At 34.5% G+C, this 18,770-nt stretch overlaps 1 protein-coding gene across 1 annotated transcript in view; it reads left to right on the top strand.

Moving 5' to 3' along the window:
• Positions 1-18,770, top strand: part of LOC149788890 (plexin-A4-like) — a 96,582-nt gene that overhangs the window by 26,602 nt on the left and 51,210 nt on the right. The window contains exons 5-11 of the mRNA XM_089973563.1: positions 1,240-1,388; positions 5,581-5,717; positions 6,418-6,477; positions 8,954-9,028; positions 10,644-10,710; positions 11,621-11,788; positions 15,564-15,711. Coding sequence (XP_089829689.1) covers positions 1,240-1,388; positions 5,581-5,717; positions 6,418-6,477; positions 8,954-9,028; positions 10,644-10,710; positions 11,621-11,788; positions 15,564-15,711 — 804 coding nt within the window. The remainder of the gene's footprint in view (positions 1-1,239; positions 1,389-5,580; positions 5,718-6,417; positions 6,478-8,953; positions 9,029-10,643; positions 10,711-11,620; positions 11,789-15,563; positions 15,712-18,770) is intronic.

Below are 18,770 nucleotides of genomic sequence, written 5' to 3'. Positions count from 1 at the left end.
ATGAATTCTCCAAATACTGCTCAACAGAGAATGACAAAATTTGACACAGAGCATCTTGGCTTGAAGGTCTTTCAGTGTTAAGTGTGTCTTAAGAGAAGACGATGGCAATTTTTTTTTTATTCTCAAAACCAGTAAATGAAGTTTTAAATTTTCAGATCGGATGCATCCTTTTGAACCAGATTTACTAGCTGCTCTTGCATTTGCCTCATAGGCAAATATCAGTTAGGCAAGCAAACTCAAACTCACCTGGATCTCATGTTTTAGCTGCATGGTCTTACATTACTGTCACTCGTGGTGCATCAGTTAGTATGTGTTTCATGGTTGCTTCAAACCATAACTTGCCAATAATGTAAATATCTTTGCTCTAAGGGCCTAATTGCTTATATCCATGACCTTAAACACTAATGAAAATTAATTTTGTGTAAAAGCATAAAAATAATACTCAGTGAAAATGAAATGAACAAGGCATTTAGACACTTGACTTTCCAAAGGATTCTCACTGATATTCACATCTAACAGTTCATTTCTGGATTGATACATTTACAATTAGCTCATTTGAACTGGTTGTATGGCCTAAGGTTTGTTGTGCTTTGTGCATTGCCCTTTGTCTGTCATCTATCAAGGGTTGACTTTTACAGTTCAAAATGCCTTGCTTGTTAACAGATTGGAATGAAATCTGGTGCTTAGGATTATTATGAATCTGTTTGATAAGCTTAAGCATGAATGGTATGTGTTTGTGCATTCTACTGAGGTGGTCTGCCACAAAATTGGCAAGTGTTATGACGATTTAGACAAGTTAGTTCCATCACTGTATAATAATGCACAATTAAATGTGGAGTTATCCAGTACCCATTATATCACTACCTTTACAATCCCATCCCACCAATACGCCAAGCAAACATTCAAGCTGCTTGGTTTGATTTGTTTGGTATTACATGATTATATAGTGTTGAGACAATGTGTGTAAAGACTTTGCATGGTGGCTCATTGTGATAGGCATGCTGGGCTTATAGTGTGATAGGATTTGAATTTGAACCCATTTGGTTGCAAATCTGGCATGCTGACCAATGAGCCACTTTGATTATTACACAGGATGATCTTTGATCTCTGCAACCTGAAGGAACAAAACTAATGCATGTGCACTTACAGGTAACTAATTTTATTTCAGATGGAGAGAAAGCTAGAAGTACAAGACTTAAGCCACATCACTTATATACTTTACTATTATGTATTATTCAGAGTTTGCAGATCTGCAGACCAGTATTAAGGAGATGACCAGTTCTCTAATAGAGAGGGGATTTCCATATCGTGACTACCAGTACTACAGCTTCAAACTGCTCTTCCCCACAGCAGACATGGCGACTCACACAGTTATGCGGGACCCTCAAGTATATATATATATATATATATATATATATATATATATATATATATATATATATATATGTGTGTGTGTGTGTGTGTTTGTGTGTGTGTGTGTGTCTGTGTGTGTGTGCATATTAGTTTGTCTAAATGTATTAGTGTTACAGAAATACAATATGCCATACCTATCTGACATTAATGATATTTGGTTGCACAATGCTTGAACTTCTGAGATTGCAAACATATCTTTTTCTTTTTCTTACATTTAACTTAATATCTGTAAAATGAAGTTAATTTAAGTCGTAGTCTGATGAAACTAGAACAGGATGGCCAGTCTTTATATAAACTCATCTGCTTTGAGCATCAGTCAGTTAAAGCCCTCCTTTAATGGCATCATGCTTTCACCAAGCGTATGGATTACAAAATACACTGTTGATCCTGTACTGTACTGCTGTGCATTCTGTCAAGTGGATTATAGAATACACTGCCACTCTTATACATTACTGCTATGCATTCCATCATGTGGATTACAGAATACACTGACACTCCTTATTACTCAGTTTTTATGCATTCTGTTATGTGGATTACAGAAAACAATGCCAAGCCTATACACTCTTGCTATGGATACTGTCAAGTGGATTACAGAATATACTGACACTCCTATACTCAATTGTTATGCATTCTGTCATGTGGATTACAGAATACACTGCCAAGCCTATACTCTCTTGCTATGGATACTATCAAGTGGATTACAGCATATACTAACACTCCTATACTCAGTTGTTATGCATTCTGTCATGTAGATTATAGAATACACTGTACTCTCTTGCTATGGGTACTGTCAAGTGGATTAGAGAATACACTGACACTTCTATAACGGAATGTCATTATTTTTATCACAGTAATTACTGTCATGGCTTTGCTTTGAAGATAAGTATTGATGCAAAGAACAAAAGAGAACAAGAATGATTAATCAAAGCACCATTGGAGTTTTGTTAATTTGATGTTCACTAGTTATGACAACCAATCAAATACGTTAAATCATGACTTATTAGACATTCAATTAATATGATCATATTGGATTTTGGAATACAAATTTTAATCAGAATAAGTCAGCAAGTTTCATTACAGTATTGTTTGACTAATTATCATGGCTATGATCTTATAAAACTTTGGATACATTGTTTTGCAAGTTACTGGGTTACTGTTTATTTAAGAAACAAAAATTCCTGTGTGTGTCAGAAAGACAAGTTACTGGGTGTGTCAGAAAGAAAAGTTAATGGGTATGTCACAAACACAAGTTACTGGGTGTGTCAGAAAGAAAAGTAAATGGGCATGTCAGAAAAAAAAGTTAATGGGTATGTCAGAAAGAAAAGTTAATGGGTGTGTCAGAAAGATGAGTTACTGGGTGTGTCAGAAAGACAAGTTACTGGGTGTGTCAGAAAGACAAGTTAATGGGTATGTCAGAAACAGAAGTTACTGGTGTGTCAGAAAGACAAGTTAATGGGTATGTCAGCAAGAAAAGTTAAAGGGTGTGTCAGAAAGACAAGTTAATTGGTATGTCAGAAACACAAGCACAAGAACAAATTTGACATTCCTAGTGCTGCAGATTTTCAGAAGACAGTTCCTTTTGACCATGTGGGATATCATGAACTTTTATTCTATTTTGACTCAGAACTGCAGCAAAACATAGCATTATTCTGCTGATATTTGATAGTGTAATACAGTGCAGATAAAGATTTGACATTATTTCTGAATGCTTTTTTCATTGTGAAGGAAAGTCTTCCCATCATCAAGTTTCACTTCCTGGATGAGTTAATTCAGTAGAATGGAGCAGTGATTACTCAAGAGTTGTACCAAGACGTTACAGCAGATATGTGATTCATTCAGATAATTTCCACTATTTTAGAGGATGACATCTCCAGAACTTGGAAAAACAGCCCGCAGTCACTGGAATAATGACTGATAAATCAACTGCTTTCAACTGATAGTGTAGGACTTTCCAGCATGCAATAAAGTTGGAGACTTGTTATGCAAAACTTAGCGAGTTAAACTATGATGATTCTGCATTTTTTACATTTTTAATTGAGGTCATAGAAGTGTACAGAAAACAGCCAAAGTTGCTCTGCAGTCAGCCGTTGCTGAGTAGAAGATTCCATCTGCCGACCTCAAAATATTCCATAAAGCAGCATGTTTTTCATACTGGGCAGAATACATGGAATGAAAACTAAACAGACAGGCTTCAGAATATCGAACCCATCATTGGAAATTATCATCCCTGATAGAACTAATTACAGCAATGAGGTGGAATTGTGCTTATCTTACATGATACATATATACCTGACTCATGTAAAGCTCCTGAAAGGTTAACCTGAGCAACAGTGCCTACTCTGCCAATGTTATCTGTTGATGCAATTTGAATGGTGAACCTCAGCCACAGTGCCTATTCTGCCATGTTATCTGTCAATGCAATTTGAAGGGTAAACCTCAGCCACAGTGCCTATTCTGCCAATGTTATCTGTCAATGCAATCTGAAGCATGAACCTCAGCCACAGTACCTACTCTGCCAATGTTATCTGTCAATGCAATCTGTAGGGTGAACCTTGGCCACAGTGCCTACTCTGCCAATGTTATCTGTCAATGCAATGCATTCTTTTGAGTCATGACCCTATATTTTAAAGATGTTATTTTTCAACGTTGTCTTTTATTTTACTGTTGTAACCTCTGACATAGTTTGAACATCGTTACCTTTGTCCTAGTCTACATGTTTACATTGATATGGAAGAGTGTATCTTCCTAAGTTTTTTTTCTTCAGTTCTTTCATTTTGCATTTTCGTAATATCCTTCTGATAGGCAATATACAGTGAGTATTTGTCTAATGTACCATTAAACCCAAGACATACAATATGGATGCTACTGCTTTTACAAACTTCTCTTTTGCAACTACCAAGTAATAATAATAACAATAATAATAATAATAATAACAGTAATGAAATTATTTCAGAATTGCAACGTTTGGATTATCTCCAAAACTACATTGTAAATAAATACATAGATATAAAACCACCTGTTCACATGAAATATTCTTTAGTGGAATTAAAGTAGGAAAATTTGGAGACTTCTTATTATAAACATACGTACTAATCCTAGAAGAAATTACTGAAGTGGTTAAGTTTTGTTTTACACACACACACACACTACCTCTCATTCTCTCTATTTCTCTCTCCCATCAATGTAATATAAAATGCACTGAGGTATCAATTATTTTGCTTCATCTGACAAACCTAGATTGGATATTTTGTTCCTTTTCCTTTGTTTTTCAAGAAATTATTTATTTCTAGCTCAGCTGTTCATAGAGCAGAAGTGTTCATTGTGTCACCCATCCCTCCATTGTCACAAGTTTGTTATCAATATTTCTCCTAAACTGTTTGGAGGCTTGCAACAAAACTTTTCACACTCATTTATCCTAGGTCTAGTTGGTCCGAAATTGTAATGGCGTGACTCAGACGTCCAATATGTCCACCACATCACCATCTTGAAAATCATGTTATTGCTACTGAATGGATGGTTGTTTAAAGATGGTGTTTTTTTTTACTGAAAAACTTTTTGTGATGTCTAGTTGGTCCTAAATAAAAATGGTGTTGGTCTTACATCAAATATGGCCAACAAGGCAGCCATCTTTTAAATCTTGATAGCAAGACTTCTCCTGCAAAGAAAGACATATTGACATGGAGTTTTAACCAGAATACTTCTTATGATGGAGGTTGTGATGGGAACAGAATGTGTGGTTGGCCCTAAATGAAAATTGTCTTAGTCGTATATACACCCAGTATATCTGTCTCGATGGCCATTTTCAAAATCCTTTTACTATTGCTCCTCCGGATTGAATGGTCATATTGACATGGGGTTCTTTATGAAAAGACTTTAAATGATGTTTGGTTGGTTCTAAATTAGAATGGTGCTGTGTATATTCAGTATGGTCACCGCAGTGGCCAGTTTGTTATCTCTCAAGTATATCATATGGTTTCAGCATTCAGCAGTTGAAATGTTGCAATTTCCTTGTGTTGGATTCCCTCAAAATTGTTTTCAACCAGTAGAAGATCTTTTCTTCAACAGACCCTTGTTTATAATTTATTACTGACAGTGATTCTTTCTTATTCTTAAAGTTAAAAATGATTCCAGATGCTTCCAGTAATAATAAATTGCTGATTATTTCAGGTTTCTCATGATATGAGGATTAGACTTAAAAAGGGAACAGATATTTTGGAAGATTTGTTATACAACAAATTCTTCCTCAAATCCCTAATTCAGACCATGGAGAGACAGCCACAGAAAAAGTTTTCTCAGAGGGAAAGGTAAAATGGCATTACATATAGTATCATTTAATTGTATTGGATTTATTGTTTATTTCATGTATAAATTTGTTTAACAAACATAAAATGTAATTCCTGAAAATCCATTAAGATTTTAAAACTGTGTTTTGAACTTTTTGAAGTTTTTGGAGTAGATATTGAGATGAACCAGACAGAATTGAGTTACAATAGTACAGTACTAATGAACACACAAGTGTTTTAGTGGCATCATCTGAAAGATATTTGCAAAGGAAGCTGATGCATCTCAGCTCAAGATATGCCTAACAAGAATATGATGTTATCAGGGATTTTAAAAAATTTCAGTTTTTCAGCTTGGGGTTTTCACCAATAGATTTCTTAAGACACATTGTTGGTCATAATTTAAAACTGCAGTTGCAGTATGCTCACCATGGTGGCTGTCTTGAAAATATTGTTATTGCTGAAGAATACCTGATGGTTTCAACAATAAGCAGTTTAAAAAAGAAAGATCTTACCTTGGTTTCCTGGAAATTTTATTTTTTACTAGTAGAGCATCAGTCCTTTCAAAGGACTCTTTGTTTTGCATTCTGTCAGCCTTTCAAAGGACTCTTTGTTTTGTATTCTGTCAGAGCATCAGTCCTTTCAAAGGACTCTTTGTCTTGCATTCTGTCAGGGTTGATAACCTATCAGTCATTTCACAGCTTTAATGTTTGTTTTATTTCAGGGCCAATTTTTCTTCAGTGCTGAGTGTTGTGCTTCTTGGGAAGATGGAATACTTTTATGAGTTTGTATTTAAGTACCTTATTGATTGCCTTTTTATGTAACAAAGTCCATGTAAACCAGATCAAATTAGCAGTGTTATTTTGCCCAGTCCAGATTAATCCCTGTATAGCTAGCTCATGGTAGATAATGGGCAATATTAAACAGTAGATTGAGTCCATCTTGCATGTCAGTAGGGCAGTAGTAAACAGTAGATTGAGTCCATCTTACGTGTCAATAGGGCAGTAGTAAACAGTAGATTGAGTCCATCTTACGTGTCAATAGGGCAATAGTAAACAGTAGATTGAGTACATCTTACGTGTCAATAGAGCAATAGTGAACAGTAGATTGAGTCCATCTTACGTGTCAATAGGGCAGTAGTAAACAGTAGATTGAGTCCATCTTAAGTGTCGATAGAAAATATGTTGATTATAAAGAAACAGCATGCATTTCAGATAGCTACCCCCCACCCGTAGAGCTCAATAACTAGAACATAAGTGAGGTATTTTAATTATTATATTTACAGTAATGAATAAATTCTTATGCATTTGTTACTTGAGATAAAATAATATATTCTTCTATTCCTAAAGTTTGGATTATACTGTCTTACAAAAATGTTTGGATTAACACTGCAGATTTATCAAAAATGACCTATAGGAGATTTGTTTGTAGGTTCTTAAAGTCATTTCATCATACGATATCCAGTGAGATAGGTATTAAAATAAATATTTATATGTTTTTTTGATTGATTAAAGCTTGAATAAAATTTGTTTCTATGCTTTTCATGATAGAAGATGCATATACATAATGATTGACAGTAATTCACAAACCTTACGATGTATACACAAACCTTAGGATGTGCACACAAACATTAGAATATGTACATGAACCTTGTGATGAGTAATAATAATAATAATAATAATAATCAGGACTTTGTATAGCGCCTAATCTTTAGAAGCTCTAAGCACTTTACAACATTAGACAACACCTATAAGATAAAAAACATATATAATGATCTGATTACAAACACAAACACCATGAAATTAGAAAATATATTTAGGTCTTTAAGTTTGTTCTTGCAGTCGAAATAAGTGAGTTTTGAGAGCACTCTTGAATGGGATCACTGTATCTTTGTGTCTAAGTTCAGTGGGCAATTCATTCCACGTTGCTGGGCCCTGGTATGCAAAAGAACACTGTCCATATGACTTCGTTTTCAAGTGGGAATAATGAGCATACGATTGTCAGAAGAGGAACGTAATTATCTTGCTGGTGTGTACACTTGGGTGAGGTCAGATAAGTAAGTTGGACTAGAGTCCATCAGTGAAATGTAGCACAAAAAACAGATTTTGTGTTTGATTCTGGATCGAATGGATAGCCAGTATAGGGTACAGAGCAGTGGGGAGGTGTGCTCTATGATCCGAGCAACTGTGTTTTGAACTTTTTGAAGTTTTTGGAGTAGATATTGAGATGAACCAGACAGAATTGAGTTACAGTAATACAGTCTTGAAAGTACTAATGAACACACAAGTGTTTTAGTGGCATCATCTGAAAGATATTTGTTTGCAAATGGAGCTGATACATCTCAGCTCAAGATATGCCGCCTTGCATATGTTCATGACATGTTGGTGCAATGTGAGAATACTGTCCAGAGTAACACCTAGGTTTTGTACTGATTGTGTGAATTTAATGTTGGTGTTGCAGATATTTATTGTCTGAGATAAAAGATGTGAATGAGAAAGTTGTTGTGTTGTAATCATAATGGCCTCAGTTTTATCATCATTCATCTGCAGCTTGTTGCATGTCATCCATGATTTCACACCAGATATGCACCTCTCTACACCTTTGATATAGCATCAACTTCAGTTGGGTGGCTAGATTTGTATATTTGGGTGTCATCAGCGTACAATTGGTGAGACACTGGATGATGATCTATGGCATTTGAGAGCGGCTGAGTGTACACAAACATCAGGCTATATATACAAACCTTAGCATATGTATACTCATATTAGGATGTGTACACAAACATTAGCATATGTACACAAAACTTGTGATATGTACACAAACATTAGGATATATACACAAGCCTTAGCATATGTACACAAACCATATGATGTATACACAAACATTAGGATATATACACAAGCCTTAGCATATGTACACAAACCATATGATGTATACATAAACATTAAGATATATACACAAACCTTAGCATATGTATGCAAGCCTTAGCATATATACAAACCTTAGGATGTGTACACAAACCTTAGGATATATAAACAAACCTTAGCATATGTATGCAAACCTTAGGATGTGTACACAAACATTAAGATATGTACACAAGCCTTAGCATATGTAGACTAATTTTTCTGATAACTTTGGTATGAAGTTTTGACTTGATTACATTATAAAACCATTTGTTAGATAGTGAGAAAATGTTAACTGTAATTGATTTCCAGTTCTATATTATCACACCTCCTGAGAAATGGTTATTTAATTTGCAGAATTCTTGAAATTTTACTACCAGACTTAGTGCAAGAGTCCATTAACAAGAAATCCCACAAGGCACTTTTTAGAAGGTTAGTATTTATAAAGCTTTTATTCAGATTTCCATATTCATGATCCTTCCTTCTCTCCATGAAGTAAAAGTTTTAAAAATGCATGGGACTTTTATTAATACTTACATTATTTTCTTCTAACAGTAACAAGAAATTCACTGGAGTTTTTCTGCTCCTCTTTTCCTATTTATTTGCAAAGTCATTTGATCCCATTACATTTTGATGATTATTCAGTAATCATGCTGTGTTCAACTTACAACTTACATTTGTTTATTCTGTGATTACACTCTGTTTGACTTTTTATATTTTACACTCTGTTTGAATTTTTATATTTTACACTCTGTTTGACCTTTTATATTTTACACTCTAATTTTATATTTTACACTCTGTTAGACTTTTCACATTTGTTTATTCAGTGATTACGCTTTGCTTGACTTTTTATATTAATTTTTGTTAATTTGTGTCAGATAATATGCTCAGTTATCCTTTTGCTTATCTGAACTTTCAAGCCAGTTTTGGTCTGTGAATGGAAGAGTTTTCATTCATCATTAGGAAAAAATTAGTTTTTTGATGTGTGAATGGAAGTGGTTTCATCCATCATCAAGAGACAAGTAGTTTTGTTATGTGCGAATAAAAGAGCTTAAATTCATCATCAACAGAGAAGCAGTTTTGTGGTGTGTGAATGGAAGAGCTTTCATTCATCATCAATAGAGAAGCAGTTTTGTGGTGTGTGAATGGAGAATCTTTCATTCATCATCAATAGAGAAGCAGTTTTGTGGTGTGTGAATGGAGAATCTTTCATTCATCATCAATAGAGAAGCAGTTTTGTGGTGTGTGAATGGAGAATCTTTCATTCATCATCAATAGAGAAGCAGTTTTGTGGTGTGTGAATGTACGAGTTTTCATTTCTCATCAAGACAGAAAAGGTTTTGTGGTGTGTGCATGGAAGAGCTTTGATTAATCATCAGATTGAAGCAGTTTTGTGATGTGTGAATGTACGAGTTTTCATTTCTCATCAAGACAGAAAAGGTTTTGTGGTGTGTGAATGGAAAAGCTTTCATTAAATCATCAAGAGAGAAGCAGTTTTGTGGAACCAAATTGAGCATGGGTTTTATTGAATTGAGTTAGAAACAATCCTTTTACTATCCTGTGATGATGTTCCAGCTGAGGCCTTGGACATTTTAGTGGCATGTGGCTTTACTGAAAACTTTGCATTTCAGGAATTGTTTACCTTTTTTCTTTTTATCTTTGTTTTGTATAACTTTTTTTTTTGATACTTAAACTTATTCCGCAACCTTATGTCTAGTATTTTGCTGATGTGTCATTGAATTTTGTGCATGCATAAATTCATACTTTTTTCCTCTTCCATCTCTGCAAGGCTATTTGGATTATGGCACTATGAGCCAGCAGAACAAACTATTCTGTGGAATGCCTGTGTTTACTAATTGAGTTACCTTCTTTCAGTTATTATTATTATTATTATTATTATCACTGTTGTTGTTGATAGGGTGTTTTTGTTATTATTATTAGTAGCAGCATTATCATTATTATTCTTTATGGCTCAAGTTATGTTTGATTTTAAACAACCTATTTTGAGACACTTGATTGCACTATAGTTTTGCATATATCCTTTCAGATGTGAAAGTGTAACAGAAAAGCTTCTGATGAATCTGATTTCATTATGCCTGTACCCATATCTCAAGGTTAGATGTCATGTGTCTCTTTAAACCTGTTTTTTTTATTATCAGATACTACTCTATTATTCACTTAAGAGTTAGTTATTTGATTTAAAAGAAAAGAAATTCTAAATTTTTTTCGGACAGATTTAATATTAAAACACTGAGGAAACTTATTTTTGGTCTAATTTTAAATGGATTAGATTTTTACCAGATTGCAAAGCAATTCTGGGTTGTTGATTGATGATGTCTTTCTGCACATCCAGCCATACTTCCATCCATTGTGTGAACACTGGGTAGGTTTGCATTTAGGTAATTTTCCAGGCATAATTACTTATAAATGCCATATAACTTCTTAATATGTACTTGCATCATGATGAGTACTAAAGCCATTAACTAAAATTAGGTTGCTGCAACTTACATTGCATGTTTCACTAAGAAAGTAAAAAATACCCAACTGTGATATAGTGTGCATTCCCAGCTGTGATATAGTGTTCACTATCAAAATTTGTTAATAATGGTGTTTTGAAATGGCAATGGAGATAAAAGACTACGTTTCACTGTGATTTCTTTTAGCCTAATTTGTTATACACATTGGTGTGATTTTTCATGGGGTGCATATTAGTATCACATTATATCTGTAGTCACATTATAATGAGGTATGTTATAGTTGGGGACAGTGGTACTGTGCACATAATGAGAATTATATAAAACTTATCTGCATAAATCTTGGAAATGTCTAAATTTTTAATTTATTGTCTTCATTGAAAAGCTTTGACTAAGTCTCTCTTATCTTTGCAACTTTAAATATTTTACCATGTGTTAAATAATTTTCCACGTGTTAAATATTTTTTCCATGTGTTAAATATAAAAAAGAGCATATTAGTTATCATTGTTATATTCTAAGATATTTCATTGCATTGCTTCACATCTACAGAAACATGGCTCCTCGTTGTACATGATGTTGAAGGCTATCCAGATTCGGATGGAGAAGGGACCTATTGACCAGCTCACAGGCCATGCCAAATACACCCTGTCAGAGAATCAGCTTCTAAAGAAACAGTCAGCAACTGGAAGTGAACTTGTTTTAGAGTCCAATTCACTGGTCTGTTTAGAAAATTTTAACTCACTTTTGAAACACAAAATGAGATGTATGTTTGAGTTTCCCGGGCCTTAAGGCCAAGTTAATTGCCATACTATGGTCATTTGTCTGGCCAGGTCTTGAGGCCAAGTGTGTTTTCATGGTATGGTCATTTTTTGCCAGGCTCAAGGTCAAGTGTGTTATTATGGTATGGTCATTTGTCTGACCAGGCCTTAACGCCAAGTGAGTTGTTATGGTATAGTCTTTTGTCTGGCCATGCCTTAAGGCCAAGTCTGTTGTTATGGTATAGTCATTTGTCTGGCCAGGCTTAAGGCCAAGTCTTGTTATGATATGGTCATTTGTCTGGCCAGGTCTTAAGGCCAAGTTGGTTGCCATGGTAATATCATTTATCTGTTATGTGCCATCCAATAACAGTTTGTATTTTCAATTTGTCGAAATTGTCAATAAGTATCCTGGCATGAAGGATTTCATATTTAGTCTAATTATGCTGATCCACCATAAATTTGGTTGCCATTAATGAAGACAGACAAACCTTTAGATGACTTCCAAAACTACTCAACTGGAATTATAGGTTACTGCATTTGTATGGGAAAATATGAACGAGCTTTTTGGATGGAATATGCAGTATATCCATCTCACAAAACGAGTTCATATTTTCCCCACATAAATGCAGTAACCTTTTCATTATATGCTCATTTTCTTACTCTACCTAAGGCTTAATTATATAAACAAAATACACTACAAGAACAACATAAATGAATGTGTGTCATTTTCCAAACTAAATACACAAGTGCATATTCATCATTACACAACAACAACATTATTACTGTGCACATAACTCAACCCAGATAAATTTGAACTTAGTCGCGTGCTCGAAATAACTTTCGAAAGAAAATTGTTAAAATTGAAATTTGGAGTCCTATTGTGAATGAATGTGCATTGCAACAACTTTAACATTTGATCTGAAATGAATATATTTTGGTATTTCTTTTGATTCAACGAAATTTCATGATTATGGACTGGATTTTTATGTGACAATTCCACATGAAATAAATGGGATTGAAGAAGCTAGGGACATCTGTGAATGTGTTCCTGTTTCTGTCATTGACTGTTTGAAATCATACTGTGGGAAAAATATGAAGTCTTTCAATTGCAATCATCAAAAAGACGCTATGGAATTTAATGCTTATTTCATTTTGAGTGCAACAAGGAGGATGTAATTGCACTTAAAATCGAAATTACAGTACAATTTCGAAATGTGTAATCAAGATTGAGAACCTATAACATGGCTCATGTAATTCAGATTTGCAGAACTAAGAAAGTACATTTTGAGGAAATTCTGGATGTAAAACTGTAAGTTTATCTTTCTTACCATTCTTTTCACCAGCTAAAGAAGACAGTATATGACTTGTCACTTGTATGTTATTTGTAAGGACCTTTTCTTGCATCTGTTGTATACTGTAGCTAGCCTAAATCTGAAACATTGTATCAGCGTGGAATGTGCCAAAGCAGCTGGTATGTGGCAGCCCACGAAAATTCTGTTTTAGTTCATTCAGAAACAAATTTAAACAACCACAACGTAAAGCGCCTCTTACGCAAGCATAAATGATTTGTTTGCAGATCAAAAGTGCTGGCGTCTTTATCCATTGTTTGTTTACAATAGAAAGTAGTTCCTTTATGCACATGAATGCTATATGTGTATTGCCACACAGGTTCAGTATCGGGTAATACTGCACGATTCTGACAATGTAAAGTTAACGGGGAAAAAATGAGCATATAATAATTGGTCACCTTTGATAGAAAGTGTCCCAGCATAGATGATCTTTCAAAATTGTTCACACGATTCCAATCTAGCATCAAGTATGACAACCATTACTAAAGAGAGATAAACTTTTAAATCTGTACTTGACATCTTCTCAAAATGACACAACATAATACCAAAAAAATGTTTGACACAAAGCATCCTGGCATGAATTCTTTCAATTTTTATCAAATGATGTTGAAACTGTCAGTCAGGATGGTCAGCCAAGAACCATCAGTTAAAATGATCACCATGACTGTTGGTCCAGATCATCACCATGTCTGATATTAAAACTGTCAGTCCAGACGGTGTTGGAACCATCAAACTGAATGTTCACCATGTTTGATATTAAAACTGTCAGTCCAGATGGTGTCGGAACCATCAAACTGAATGTTCACCATGTCTGCTGTGGAACATTTAGCCCAGATGGTCACCATGGTTGTTATTGGAACTGTCATTCATAATGGTAATCATGACTTATTTTGGAACTCTCAGTCTAGATGTTCACCATTCAGTGTGGATGGTCATCATGCCATAAATTAAGATAGTCATCTTGTGCATTTTATAGCGTATAAATTATCTTTATATCAAATAGTGCTCCAATGGTCCTTTGTTATTTGAGATTTGATTAATTTACATTAGAACAATGCTTAGTATCTGTATGTGGCTGATAGCTTGACTCTCATGGTGTCGGAGTTTCTTATGTGACCCATGTTGATATTTAGTCTCTATATTCATTCAGGTTCAAGATCGAAAACAAAATGTTATGTGAAAGTTTAGATTCAGTATTTCTGCTAATGCCTGACACCTCTGAATACATCTTGGTGTCTAAGTTAAAATTTACCCAGAGAGAGTATCATAATTATGTTGGAAACATTAAAGCTTTGGTTGGCATGGATTACCTTTGAAAACATCAGGCTGAGTCATTGAAGCATTGCTCACTGTAACATCACATAAAAGAACCAAGTTTATTTTCGAAAGAAAAAATTAAAGTTACCTTGACAGTGCATTGGACTTGTGCTAACAGTATCCAAGCTTTCGATTGCAGTCATTATCTCAACAAACCACACAATAAATAGAGCATTAACTACTGTATGTCACAAAAAGGTATCAAATATTGTGATTTAAGATGAGAAATAAAGTGATGAATCAAGTGTAATTTCTACAGAAAATTTAATAAATTGCAAATTTACACAGGCAGCTCTGAGTCATAGATGCCAATCATTAGAATTTTGGCATAATCATTATTTGTTATTCACCAACTTACATTCTCCGCCAGACTGTATAGGCATTGCACTGTTTTGGGACATCAAAAGATAAAAATACAGCAGTAAAAAGCTGTTTTTATTGTTATCATCATCTCTTTAATTTCACTTATATAAGTTTGAGAATATTCTTAAAAAGTGATCTAATATTGTTGCCACATTGCCCGTCTTTAAAATCTTTTAATCATTACAACTCCTGAATGGGTGGTCATTTTGACATAGGATTTTCACAGAAAGGCTTTGTATGATATCTATCTTATCCTCAATGAAAATGGTGCCAGTCTTTTGTTGAATCACCTAATAATTCCAAGTTAATACATATTATAATCACATAATTCCAAGTTAATACATAGTATTATAATCACATAATTCCAAGTTAATATATCTCCTCAAGAATGTTATCCATAAGCACTTTGCATTTCCAGTGAATAAATAAGTAGAATAAATAAATTCCAGCCCAAATTAAACACTGAACACAACAAATAATTCTGCCTCAAGATCTTATAGCATAAATAAATAATTTTCCAAGTAAACATGATTATAGAGTCCTCTACGTTTAACATAAAAGTTTCTATTTTATATGATTCACAGAGCAGATAATGCTGTTTCTGATTATCTTTTATCTGTATGGCATATCATGTTTATTCTGATGCCATTATAAGAATTTCTCCAGCTAGTTGTAATTTTATCTGACTTCTCTGTATTATTTCAGAAATTGAGTGTAAGTGTGCTGGACCAATATTATGAATGCACCGTACTGGATTGTGACACAATAACACAGGTGAAGGATAAATGCCTGGCCCAGATCTACATCAATTTCCCTGCATCCAACAGAGGAGCAGCAGATGATGTTGTCCTTGGTAAGAATCTCTGATTTCCCTCCATAATACATAAATGATGTTGTTCTTGGTAAGAACCTCTGATTTCCCTCCATAATACATAGATGATGTTATCCATGGTAAGAATCTATGATTTCCCTCCATAATATGTAGATGATGTTGTCCTTGGTAACAATCTCTGATTTCCCTCCATAATATAATGATGATGTTGTCCTTGGTAAGAATCTCTGATTTCCATCCATAATACGTAAATGATTTTGTCCTTGGTAAGAATCTCTGTTTTCCCTCCATATTTTGTAGATGATGTTGTCCTTGGTAAGAATCTCTGATTTCCCTCCATAATATGTAGATGATGTTGTCCTTGGTAAGAATCTCTGATTTCCCTCCATAATATGTAGATGATGTTGTCCTTGGTAACAATCTCTGATTTCCCTCCATAATATAATGATGATGTTGTCCTTGGTAAGAATCTCTGATTTCCCTCCATAATACGTAAATGATTTTGTCCCTGGTAAGAATCTCTGTTTTCCCTCCATATTTTGTAGATGATGTTGTCCTTGGTAAGAATCTCTGATTTCCCTCCATATTTTGTACACTTTGCATCATATTAGCCAGCCTATGTCAGTATGATGATCAGCAAAAGGTGTCATCTGTACAGGTTGCATCATTTCCCAGTATATGTTTGTATGGTGGTCAGCAAAGGTGTCATCTGTAGTTTGCATTATTTCCCAGTCTATCTTAGTATGGTGATCAGCAGAGGAGCCATCTGTACAGTTTGCATCATATGACCCAGCCTATATCAGTATGGTGATCAGCAAAGGTGTCATCCGTACAGTATGCATCATTTCCAAGTCTATGTTAGTATGGTGATCAGCAAGGGTGCCATCTGTACAGTTTGCATTATTTCCCAGTCTATATCAGTATGGTGATCAGCAAAGGTGTCATCTGTACAGTTTGCATCATTTCCCAGTCTATGCCAGTATGGTGATCAGCAGATAGCCATCTGTACAGTTTGCATCATTTCCCAGTCTATGTCAGTATAGTGATCAGCAAAGGTGCCATCTGTACAGTTTGTATCATATGATCCAGCCTATGTCAGTATGGTGATCAGCAAACATGTCATCTGTACAGTTTGCATCATTTCCCAGTCTACGTCAGTATGGTGATCAGCAAAGGAGTCATCTGTACAGTTTGTATCATATGACCCAGCCTATGTCAGTATGGTGATCAGCAAAGGTGTCATCTGTACAGTTTGCATCATTTCCCAGTCTATGTTAGTATGGTGATCAGCAAAGGTGCCATCTGTACAGTATGCATCATATGACCCTGCCTATGTCAGTATGGTGATCAGCAAAGGAGCCATCATTAATTACATACGCATAACCTCCTAAACACTGCTGTGGAGTGAGAATTGAATAAGGGGTTCAGTGCATGCGACCCCCCCAATAAAATATAGTTGTACAGTTGGTTATAAATTCTCTACTCAAATGAGCCTATGGAAAATGACTGAAAGTTCAGATCTGAATAAACAAACTAGGATGTTTTCTTTGAAGCATTTAATACCATTACAAACAAAAATTAGTTGGTACACTGAGAATTCTCAAATATCATGATCACAAATTAGCTGGTACACTGAGCATTGTTAAATATCATGATCACAAACATATATACACATATGTGCCCACACTCACTTAATCATAACCACACATATATTAAATACATATTTCACAATTTTTTACATTTAAAATCCATTAGGCAGTGGTATACAGTCTTAATCAGATGCAGTATTTGCCACTGTTCATAGATCATTTGGGGGGTAGTGGTGAATATAATGCCATTATAATTTGTATTCAGTATTGCACTCATATGAGACTAGATGGTATTGTTGTTCAGACTTATATAACGATATTTTTGAATTTTTCTCTGCATAGAAAATGATCTTTGTGCATTAGCATTGCTGTGAAGGAATGTCATACATACAGGTCTGAACAATTATTTGCAACTACAAATGGCAGATTTCACTCTGCAAAACAATTGCAGAAATGTACTTCAACTCTTGTGACTTGGTTTGTCAGTGATTGTTTAAATACATTAGCTTCTTAGGGGATTGAGCTCTGCTTTAATGCATTGTCCCAATTCTGGATGATGTTGCTGTGTTAACAGAGTCAAAGATGCCTGTACTCTCTAGAATGACTCATGTCGGTATGGTGTTTGTAGCATGTGCAACTAATAAAATGCCCCATCCTACTGCTGAGCTTCACAAATTCAAACTCCACAATTCATGTATTCTTAAATTTTGCTGGGATTTTCCCACTTTGCAGATAGCTTATCCTTCCCTGAACCACAGCTACATTTTGACATTTTGTCTTCCAGAATTAATCAAAACAAGAAGAAAAATAGTTCTTCAAACTAACTTTAGTTAAATGACAAAACACAAACATAATCGCACATCACAAAAGGGAAAATGAATCCTGCTGACACCATATTGACACCCATTAGTCTAGCACATGCCATGATGTAACTTTCAAAACACCCAATGATATCATTGACCAATGAAATAGTTTGTTTCAGTATTGTTTGAAAATGTAGCTTAGCAATAGTGGCAAGGGATCTGAATATGACTTAAGCAAATCCTGTATCTTTTAGTACCCAAGTATCAAATCACTGAATAAGGATTTTACATAAAAATGTATAATAATACTATTTACTATATGGCAGACACATAATGTACCATTTATGGTGCCATTGTTAAAACTATCATATTTTCTTTTTCTCCATTTTTTGTTTAACCCTTTCTGAAAACTATTAATTTTATACATGAAATCACAAAACTTAGTGAGTGGATGCATTTTGGTGAGTGCTACACCTTTATCAGAAAAATATATCACTGTGTTTAAAATTTCATGCTTCATTGATTTTGGTTGAGTTTAAGTTTTAAGTTTATTTCTCAAGCTCTGGTCATTATAGAATTATCGAAAAAACTGATAAAACTATAACTTAGTGGGGGGATGTCATGTATCTTGACGATAAATACACACCATCACAAAATATGACATGCAGGCTTGGATATGTATCTTAGT

Source organism: Sinohyriopsis cumingii, chromosome 11 (genome assembly GCF_028554795.1).
Source record: "Sinohyriopsis cumingii isolate HCF-2022 chromosome 11, ASM2855479v2, whole genome shotgun sequence".
Classification (NCBI taxonomy): domain Eukaryota; kingdom Metazoa; phylum Mollusca; class Bivalvia; order Unionida; family Unionidae; genus Sinohyriopsis; species Sinohyriopsis cumingii.
Note: the sequence above shows the minus strand (reverse complement) of the source record. Positions and strands in the feature narration are given on the sequence as shown.